A 10,493-nucleotide genomic window follows, 5' to 3' on the forward strand; every position below is an offset into this window, starting at 1 on the left:
GACACAGCGTATGACATTCAGAGTCTTTGTCTGAGATATCCAGTCTGGAAAAGGAGGTGAAGGAGCAACAAACTGAGGCAACAGTGACTCCTTAAACTCCTTGTCCCTAGAGTCTGATACATAATGGTGTGAACAAAACAACTAGTATGTGGTCTCCACTCAAAGTTCTAATGAGTACATAGAACCTTTTACTTACCGTTGACCAACAGTTAAGGACTTTTCTACAGAAAGAAAGCCAAGACCCATAATTCTCTACCAGCAGTAGCAATGGTGGAAGATGTAGCACAGTGGTAACAAAGGGTAACAGACAGGGTTCAGCCCTTTTTACCACTATGCTACATCTTCCACCATAGTCACCACTGAGACAATTAATGGACTCAGCTTTCCTAGTGCACTCCCAGCACAATCATGCAACCTCATTAGTATTTATATACAGCAAGAGATATCACTTACTTGTCATCTTTCTTCAAAAAGACACCAGCATAAGGCTGGGCAAGGCGAACTTTTCTCCTCAGCAGCTCCACCAGCTTCTTATTTTTCACCTAGGATAGCAATGAGTTTTAAGTAAAAATTCAGAGCAGGCTTCGCAGAAGCTTTCAGCTCCTGTCACACAGGAAGGATGGGCTTGTGGTTACAGACCAGGACTGAATTAGGAAATCTAATCTGGGCTACCTTCCCAACTCTGGTACAGACATCCTGAGACCTTCAGCAAGCCACTCGAGTTCTTTCTGACCCATCAGTCACATACACAGCTGTGAAGCATGGCTGTTGGGTAACACTGTGATACACTAGCTTTTCTTGCCTGTACTGACACCCTACACAAGCAAGAAAAGCATGTTGGAGAACCTTGGGAGCTTCTAAACTAAAACATGGTTACAACATGGGTTCTGGTTTCCTGTAAAACATGAAATCAAGAGTAGGAATAAGTGGTCAATTTTCCCCATGGCTAAAGATTAACAGTGAGTACTACATAGCTCCATACGAGGTCCAGGCTTGTTTAACATTTATTTAAAACTCAGAAAATGGAATGAGCAGCAAGGCGGCAAAATTTGTGTCAATTTGTTCAAGTTAGAACATCAGAAACACTTAACTAAACTAGATGACTGGGCAACACAATGGCAGATGAAATTCAGTAATGGTAAGTGCAAAGTAACACACTAAGCTTTCTTGGGGCCCAGTCCAAGGCTGTGGAACAAACTCCCTCAGGAACTATTGGGCATCACAAACCTCTCCCAGTGCACTTCTTTGACCTGCCTTCTCTAACAAATATATAGCAACATATACACATACAAATTTTAAAATCAATGTACTCCCTGCACGGACTTGTCCGTCTGGGAAGAAGATGAGAAACACGTGACATGTTATTTACATTCCTTAATCCATTACTGAATGGTGCTCAAACACTACACTGATGAGCACAGTACAAGAACCTATAGAGAATGGAACAGACATCTTTAAGGCAAATTTGTTCTCTTGGCTATTTGGAATGTATCTGCCCTTTCTAGACGGACATTGGGCACAGTGAGTACTGATGAATATTGAGAACTCCAGCAAGGGAGGGAATTTCTCAGTGTATGTGTTAATTCAGATTCAAGCTAGGTAAAGATACTAAGGAAGTATGAGAAATTATTAAAAGGAATATAAATATTTAAGATTAGTAAACATTAAAGTTTCCCTAGGCAGGTTATTATGATACATGAACAAAATCTTTTTTTTAAAAAATTTCACTTCACAGCTTTTGTCTTACTACATCTTGAAAAAGGCAAAGAAACTTCCTCTCCTTCCAATCCTCTTCCCCCTAGATGTGCAAGGCATACTGCTCCAAGCAAATTCTCCTATTCCATTCCTTAATGGCTCCACGACCAAAACAAGAGCCATGAGCGCGCTCCAAAAATTAAAACAGCGCATGCAAAAGTGTGTAACTTCTGTTTGCCTTCTCTATACAACAGTCAGTTTTTAACATTCGCTGCAGAACAAGTGCTACTGAAAAACCAGTCATCACAACTCTCTCATTATAGTGCTCCTGAAATTGAAGTGTTGTGCAAATTCTACAATGAGCAATAAACTCTTGGTTGATCTAATGCAGTCCCTGTTTTGCCTTGATACTGCTATTTCTGTTAATCAACACTTCGTATTCTGTCCTGCTATCGATGCCAGTGTAGGAAGTCTGTGGGACTACAGGATTACAAAACCAACAAGAAAAATAAAAACCAGCCTTCAGAGAGCTTGAGTTTCAAAAAGATCAAGGCCAAAATCCCATCCTTGCCTGTAAATGACATTGAGCTGTTGAAGTGAAATATAGTCAGGGAAAGGGAATCAGCTTCAATCACTCTCCAAGCTATTCCACTCCAAATCTGTTCAGAATGGAAAACCTACAGTTTACAGCAGGTGTAGTCAATAGGCAGCCCATGGGCCTGTAGCCAGACAGCCAGCCCTCCCCAGACCAGCATTGCTGGAAACACAGGAGGAAGCCGGAACAGGGCACTTAACATATATTCCAGCACAGCCTTTGAAGCTGTGAAAAGCACAGGTGTGCTGCTACAATGTGCCTCTGGGAACAGATACTACGATTAAGCTCACAGCGGGCAGAGGCCCTGTGACAGACATGGCTCTTAGCCCCTACTAAATAGCGTGATGCACACACACCAACATCCTAGGTGGGAAAATATTTACCCTGATAAAAGAAATGTCCAGTAGTCGAAACTTATTGTTTCTCTCCCTTGCAAGTGTAAACTACTCTTGCGAAAGCTGGCATCACCCAGACAGACCAGCCTCAATTTGGCATAAGAAAGGAGAAAGAGAATAAAGGAGTACAGAGGTATAAGTAGGGGACCTACAGCACCATGATTTTTGAGTGCTTTTCACTATCTATCTGCTGGTCAGATAAGTGACAGCCTCCCAAGGCTTCTGCAGCTAAGCCTTGTCCCTTATTCGTCTTTCCGCGGAATTGAGTGACCGATCCTGGCTTGGCACCGCTGGAATCGAGAGATGCAAGGAGGGTAAGAAGCACCCACACCTGATCTCCTATCTTTAGTGTACACATATTTTGAAATAGAGCTCTATACTTTGTTTTCTTTCTTTGGGATTGTGGCTTCAGTTTTGTAACTTGTTTGTGTGTGTAACATCTCTACATTTAAATAAGTAGGCACTAGCAATTTTGTAACCACATGATTAGAATCTAGCTTAATAAATTTTGGTAACCATTTGTGCATAAGCCTGACTTGTTTTCTCTGGTTTACTGTAAAGCAGCCAACACAATTAAAGAACCTCAGCCATTTTGGCTCTAAAGCCTGGCCATTAGGTGAGAGTACTAAGAGCCTAGTGTTGAGTTGTGCCGCCTCCACGGGGCAAACTCTTGGGGCACCTGTCTGTCAATCCTGGCTGCCTGCTGCGAAGGAGCTCTGAGCTCTAGCAGTTAAAGTCACGGATGGTTAGGACCTTGGGGCATCCGTCAGCCTAGCCCGGGCTGCCCGCCGCGAAGGGACAGTGCGTCCTAGCGGTTAAAGTCACGGATGGTATAAACGGGCATAGCTGGCACCTCACCAAACATCCTTGGCCGTCGGCTAACAGGGCCATATCCAGACCAGACACTTTTAAATGGACTGCATGGACTGAAGCCGAGCAGAAGCAGGCAGAAAGAATGTTGCACAGGCAACCTAAATATTGGCATTTTTTTAACTTTTAAGTACTGGAATTTGCAACGTAAATAGGCTTCTTCTACCAGTTATGATTAGGGCTCCATGTCTGTCACAGAGGTTGCAGAATTCACGGATTCTGTGACTTTCTAAGACTTCTGCAGCAGGAGCAGCCACAGCTTGGCAGCCCCTGGCAACAGTCCTGGGGGTGGCCGGATCAGCGGCAGCTCAGCGGCCCCTGATGTTGCTGGCCCTGGCCCTGCCCCTCCAAAGTGCCCCCAATCAGCGGCTCTCCCCCGGGGTTTTCCTCCAGAGCAGTGGTGGCGCACCCCTGCCAGGGGCGGTGGCTTCCCCCCACCACCCGAGCAGCAGTGCTCCCCCCAGACCCTCCCAGGAACGGCAGCTCCACCCCTCCAGCTGGTATTTATAGTACAAGTCATGGACCATGATTTTTTATTTATTGCCTGTGACCTGTCCATGACTTATTAAAAATACCCATGTCTAAATCGTAGCCTTAGTTATACCTTTTTTTTTTTTTTTTTTTGCACAAGACCCCCCCAGCCTCATTCAGTGAAAAGATGGAACATGCCTTGGGAATTACATCAACTCTGTGTAATGACTGAGGCTGTTTGCAGGATCTCAGTCTCATTTGCTCTAGAAGCTGAAAGGTTTATACTAGGGCTGTTGATTAATCAGCTTTAACTCACACGATTAAAAAAAATTTATCTTGATCAATCACACTGTTAAACAATAAAATACCAATTGAAATGTATTAAATATTTTTCTATTTTTTCTACATTTTCAAATATATTGATTTCTATTACAACACAGAATACAAAGTGTACAGTGCTCACTTTATATTTTTTATTACAAATATTTGCATTGTACACAAGAAAATATTTTTCAATTCACCTCATACAAGTACTGTAGTGCAATCTCTATCATGAAAGTGTAATTTACAAATGTAGATTTTTTTGTTACATTACTGCACTTAATGTAAAACTTTAGAGCCTACACGTCCACTCAGTCCTACTTCTTGTTCAGCCAATCGCTAAGCCAAACAAGTTTGTTTATATTTACAGGAGATACTGCTGACTAGTTCTTATTTAGAATGTCACGTGAACGTGAGAACAGGCATTCACTTGGCACTGTTGTAGCTGGCTTCACAAGGTATTTACGTGCCAGATATGCTAAACTTTTGTATGCCCCTTCATGCTTCAGCCACCATTCCAGAAGACGTGCTTCCATGCAGATGATGCTCGTTAAAAAAAATAATGCATTAATTAAATTTGTGACTGAACTCCTTTGGGAAGAACTGCATGTCTCCTGTTCTGTTTTACCCACATTCTGCCACATATTTCGTGTTATAGCAGTCTCAGATGATGACTCAGCACATGTTCGTTTTAAGAACACTTTCACAGCAGATTTGACAAAATGCAAAGAAGGTACCAATGTGAGATTTCTAAGGAGAGATACAGCCTTCAACCCAAGGTTTAAGAATCTGAAGTGCCTTCCAAAATCTGAAAGGGATGAGCTGTGGAGCATGGTTTCAGATGTCTTAAAAAAGCAACACTCTGATGCGGAAACTACAGAACCCAAACCACCAAAAAAGAAAATCAACCTTCTGCTGGTGGCATCTGACTCAGATGATGAAAATGAACATACGTCAGTCTGCTCTCCTTTGGATCATTATTGAGCAGAACCCATCATCAGCATGGACACATGTCCTCTGAAATGGTGGTTGAAGCGTGAAGGGACACATGAATCTTTAGCTCACATGGCACGAAAATATCTTGCAATGCCGGCTTATAACAGTGCCATGTGAACACCTGATCTCACTTACAATGTCACCTGAAAAGAAGACGTGGGCAGCATTTTCTCCTGCAAATTGTAACCAAACTTGTTTGTCTGAGCGATTGGCGGAAGTAGGACTGAGTGGACTTGTAGGCTCTAAAGTTTTAGATTATTTTTGAATGCAGTTATTTTTTGTACATAATTCTACATTTGTAAGTTCAACTTTCATTACACAGAGAACTTGTATTAGGTGAACTGAAATATACTTTTTTTTGGTTTTTTACAGTGCAATTATTTGTAATCAAAATATAAAGTGAGCACTGTACACTCTGTATTCTGTGTTGTAATTAAAATCAATATATTTGAAAATTTAGGAAACATCCAAAAATATTTAAATAAATAGTATACTATTATTGTTTAGTCGCGTGATCAATCGCACAATTACTTTTTTTAATCACCTGACAGCCCTAGCTTATACAGAACAAAGCAAGGGACTGCACAAAGAGAAAGGATCGTCCAGCAGTTAAACAGGTGAATATCACACAAGAGAACTCAATTTTATCCCTGCCACAGAGTTCCTATGTGATGTATATAAGTCACTTAAGCCAAACTTTCACAGGTTGTCACTAATTGTGTTCTTCATTTTCTGGATGCCCAACCTCTGATACCAGAGGCCTGATTTGCAGAAGCATTGAGCACCCACAATTGCAACAGAAGTTGTTTAGACCTGTGGCTGCTCAGTGCGTCTGGCAGTAAGGCAATGTGATCAGGAGGAATAAGCTCACGGTTGGGAATCACTGACATTGTGTGGCCTCAGGCATCTGTCTCAGGTTCCCCAGCTGTACATTAGTAAGGCACCCAGCTACTACAGTGATGAGCACCTTAGAAGAGACAACGAAGAAATGAATAATTACATTTTTGGAGTAGGGTTCTATTTGTGTTAGTAAATAGTTTGAAGCTACACACTGAATGTTGAGATGAGGACAGAAGGAATACTTAACAGACGCCTCATCCCCAGAGCACCATCCATCCAGTGCACTGAATGAATGAGGTATGGAACCTAGTATAGCATCACGTAATTAAAGGCTACCATTAATGCATATATACAGGCTTATCAGAATTTGATTTTTTAAAATAATTTTGAGGCATGATAATGTTCTTTAAAAAGAAAAGGAGGACTTCTGGCACCTTAGAGACTAATAAATTTATTTGAGCATGAGCTTTCGTGAGCTACAGCTCATAAACCTATGTTTAAGTTTTTTTTCTATTTGTATCTATGTCAATATTCACAGCTACACAAAATTATGGATTAAGTGTTTTTTAAAATGTTTATATACACATGTGGGAAATTACAAACGAATCAGACAATCCAGGAATCGGAAAATTACTTAATGATAGTAGACACTGAGCTTTTTAACCATTAAAACACAAACTGTCATGACGTGTTAGAATATACAAAGTAAATATCCTTAAGTCAAACCAGTAAATTCTCAAGCAGCAATTTTATTGCTTTTTCTATTAGTAAATTTCTATCATCATCATCCATGGAATTATTTTCTCATAGATTTGAGTGGGTGTATGGTGAACTTGACATTTACCAACACTTATTAATAAAAATTAAATCCTTCCAGACCTACCGATTTTCAAGGGGGCAGAATGAATGTTGCACAAGAAACCCAAATTCTGGCATTTCCTAATATTTGAGTGTTTAACTTTGAAACCCAAACATTTTAATATAGTATTTATGAACATAATTATGATAACCATACAAGAATCAAAACTTACATTGGTCTGACTCTTGATATTTTTACTCCAAGATTAGCATCAATAAAACTGTCAATACAGCACTACCAGGTGCTAAGAATCAATATTTACACATTCCAAATGCTTAATATCCACAAAATAAAGTCCGTCCATCCATCCTCCCTCCTGACTCAAACAGCATATTCAGTTTCAGATTTAGATGTGCCGTTAAACACCTGCAAATCGTGTGATAAGGGTGCCAAACCATACAGCTGTAGAAAAAAGTAGGACATATTCCAAAGTGAACATGGCCAGGCATATAACTAGAAAGGCCACTATCACGGTCAGCATGCCCCAAAATGTGACACACCCTCTCTCTGAGAGGTTTCAGAGTAACAGCCGTGTTAGTCTGTATTCACAAAAAGAAAAGGAGGACTTGTGGCACCTTAGAGACTAACCAATTTATTAGAGCATAAGCTTTCATGAGCTACAGCTCACTTCCTCTCTGAGGTTTCTTTGGTGTTTTTTGACTGAAAAAGATGCAACCATAGAAGTAAGTAATTGTCAAGATTCCTTCCCCGCTCTGAACTCTAGGGTACAGATGTGGGGACCTGCACGAAAGACCCCCTAAGCTTATTTATTGCTTACTAACTCTTTACAGGAGTTCTGACCTGCATTCCTGCTCTGGTCCTGGCAAAAGCATCACACAGACAGAGAGAACCCTTTGTCTCTCCCCCGCAAGCTTTGAAAGTATCTTATCTCCTCATTGGTCACTTTGGTCAGGTGCCAGCGAGGTTATCATAGCTTCTTAACCCTTTACAGGTGAAAGGGTTTTTCCTCAGGCCAGGAGGGATTTTAAAGTGTTTACCCTTCCCTTTATATTTATGACAGTAATAAACTATGGAAATGAGACTCATCACTGCCACTTTAAGGACATCAGGAATACATCATGTTCACATACATGTGAACATGTGCACCCAAGGCTGAATCAAGGACACAATCACTATGGTAATAAAAACAGATGAAAAGAAGATTTACAGTCAGCGTAAGCACTGACATTCAAGGACAGCCTAAAATTTACTTGGTAAATCTAGCTGCAGTGCAATCTCCAACTGCCACAAGTTGGTTTTACATAGTGGTAAACAAGATGAACAGCTGGAACTGGGAAGACATAAAATAAACTAACTATGCAAGTCCTCTGCCTCTCGGTCCAAGAGGCTAAGCAAAGTTCTCTCTGGACTCCTGTTTTTGTGCCCTGCCTAGTCACATGGCCCTAGTGTACCCCTCTCCTTCCTTTAACCTTCTTTTGACTTACTCAAGGCCACATTATAGCTCTGCCACAGACTTGCTAACAGAACCCAAGAATCCTGGCTCCCTGTCCCTACTAATGCTTCCAGTCTTGGGCTTGTCTACAGACAAAAGTTCTTCTGCTTTAACTATATATGAGACAGCAAATAAGCTATGCCGGCCCCTAAAATGACCCATTACCCCAGTATAACTGCAAGCATACTAGGGGTTGTACCAGTATAACTATTTCATTAAAGAATCACACCCCTAACCGAGGGCATGGTTATACTGGAAACTTCAAAGTGCTGTCGCAGGGGTGCTCCCACGGCTGCGCTTTGAAGCACAAGTGTGGCCATTTTTCACTCCCCTGAGCCAGCAAGTTAGAGCGCTATAAAATTAAGTGTAGACAAGCCCTGGGTTACTCTACCAAATCTGTGCATAGACCAGGGCACAGCATCAACTGCAACAGGGGACACCTTAGAGACTAACCAATTTATTTGAGCATGAGCTTTCGTGAGCTACAGCTCACTTCATCGGATGCATGTAGCTCACGAAAGCTTATGCTCAAATAAATTGGTTAGTGTCTAAGGTGCCACAAGTCCTCCTTTTCTTTTTGCGAATACAGACTAACAGGGCTGCCACTCTGAAACCTGCAATAGGTGGGCTCCCAGAAAGGCATGGTCATCTTCTACATGACTGGGATGCAGCAAGGGTGGGGTTTTAATATGACTTTGCCAGTCCACATCCTCCCATTCTAGGCCAGCAGAGAGCTCCTCTCCCTCCGTGTGGATCCAGAAGCTTTAGCTCACATTGCAGGGTCACAGGCTTCCGGGCCAGGCAATCTGTCTCCCCAGAGCTGGCAGGGTGCAAAGGAGGTGGGAGGGTCTGTGCCCCTGCAGCACGGTCCCTTTACCTCCACGCACTCGGCAAAGGGGTAGAGAGGAGCTAGGGCCGACCCAGCGCCAGGGGGTGTCCGTGGCTCTGCCGGGAAAAAGGATGCAGTGCGCAGCCCTGGGAGAGGAGAAAGGGTCCCAAGCACTGCGATGAAATGGAGAAGGGGGCAGCGGGCGGTGAGCAGGGCACACGGGAAGGCGTCCCAGACCCCAGGCATGAGAGCCGGGCAGGCGCAAGGGATGGGGGGAGCCGGGCGGCTGTCGGCCAGAGGGGGCGCGCCGGCTGCCCGCGGAGGCCGGCCCCCGTTACCTCCAGGATCTTGATGAAGCGCGGGAAGACGGGGTTGCGCGTCACGGCGATGAGCGGCACGTTGGGGAAGCGCTCGGGGATGAGCAGCGGGGTCAGCGCCGTCATGGCCGGGGGGGCCCCGGCGGGATCGGCACCGCCGCCCCCGCCGTCCTCGGCTCCGCCGCTCTCCAGCCCGTCCCCGCCGCCCAGGCTGCCCAGGCCACGCAGGCGTCGCCGGGGCCCGACGCTGAGGCCGGCGGGGGGAGACGGAGACGGGGCCGGGCCCCGCGGAGCCCACAGCGCCCACGGGGAGGCGGAGGAGCAGGCCGCGTACAGCCGCCGCCGCGCTGGACCGAGCGGGGCAAGGCCCCCGGGCAGCCCCGGCCGCCAGCAGCGCCACAGCCGCAGGTAGCGGGCCGCCGCCATGCCGCCGGCGTGCGCTCCGCGCCACTCCTCAGCCCCGCCCCGCAGGCGGTCGCGCACATATGACGAATGCACGCGTCTCCCACAGGGCCCATCGCTGCGCGTGCGCAGAAATGCCAACTCGGGTGACGGCGCCAATGCGCAAGCGCCGGGAGGGAGGTAGCGTGGTACGGTGGGCCCTGTCCCCGTCACCTGATCCGTCCCTTGTCGCCCAGTTCCAGCTTCTGACGAAGAGAGATCAGGGCACCTCGTGGGCGTTGACTCCCGCGTCACCCGCCCCCCGCAACGTCCTTGGGCCACTGCCTGGCCCCGCCCCCCAGCTCCCTCAGGACCCGCCCCACCTGGCCCCGCCCCCGAGCTCCTTCAGGACCTGCACCAGGTGGCCCCGCCCCACAGAATCTTGGGAGATCAGGGCTGGAAGGGAGCTCA

At 45.2% G+C, this 10,493-nt stretch overlaps 1 protein-coding gene across 3 annotated transcripts in view; it reads right to left on the minus strand.

Annotated features, from left to right (window-relative positions):
* The window catches only part of LONP1 (lon peptidase 1, mitochondrial), a 51,497-nt gene extending 41,222 nt beyond the window's left edge, over positions 1-10,275 (minus strand). For 2 of the 3 annotated variants that reach the window (XM_078850592.1, XM_073324136.2), the window contains exons 1-2: positions 9,663-10,106; positions 454-542 (exon numbers count right to left, since the gene is read on the minus strand). In XM_078850592.1, coding sequence (XP_078706718.1) covers positions 454-542; positions 9,663-10,067 — 494 coding nt within the window. In that variant the 5' untranslated portion in view covers positions 10,068-10,106. Of the gene's footprint in view, positions 1-453; positions 543-9,662; positions 10,107-10,256 lie in introns of those variants that run through there. The other variant, XM_073324137.1, reaches the window with a different exon arrangement.
* Between the last annotated feature and the right edge of the window lie 218 nt (positions 10,276-10,493).

This window comes from Lepidochelys kempii, chromosome 25 (genome assembly GCF_965140285.1).
Source record: "Lepidochelys kempii isolate rLepKem1 chromosome 25, rLepKem1.hap1, whole genome shotgun sequence".
NCBI lineage: Eukaryota > Metazoa > Chordata > Testudines > Cheloniidae > Lepidochelys > Lepidochelys kempii.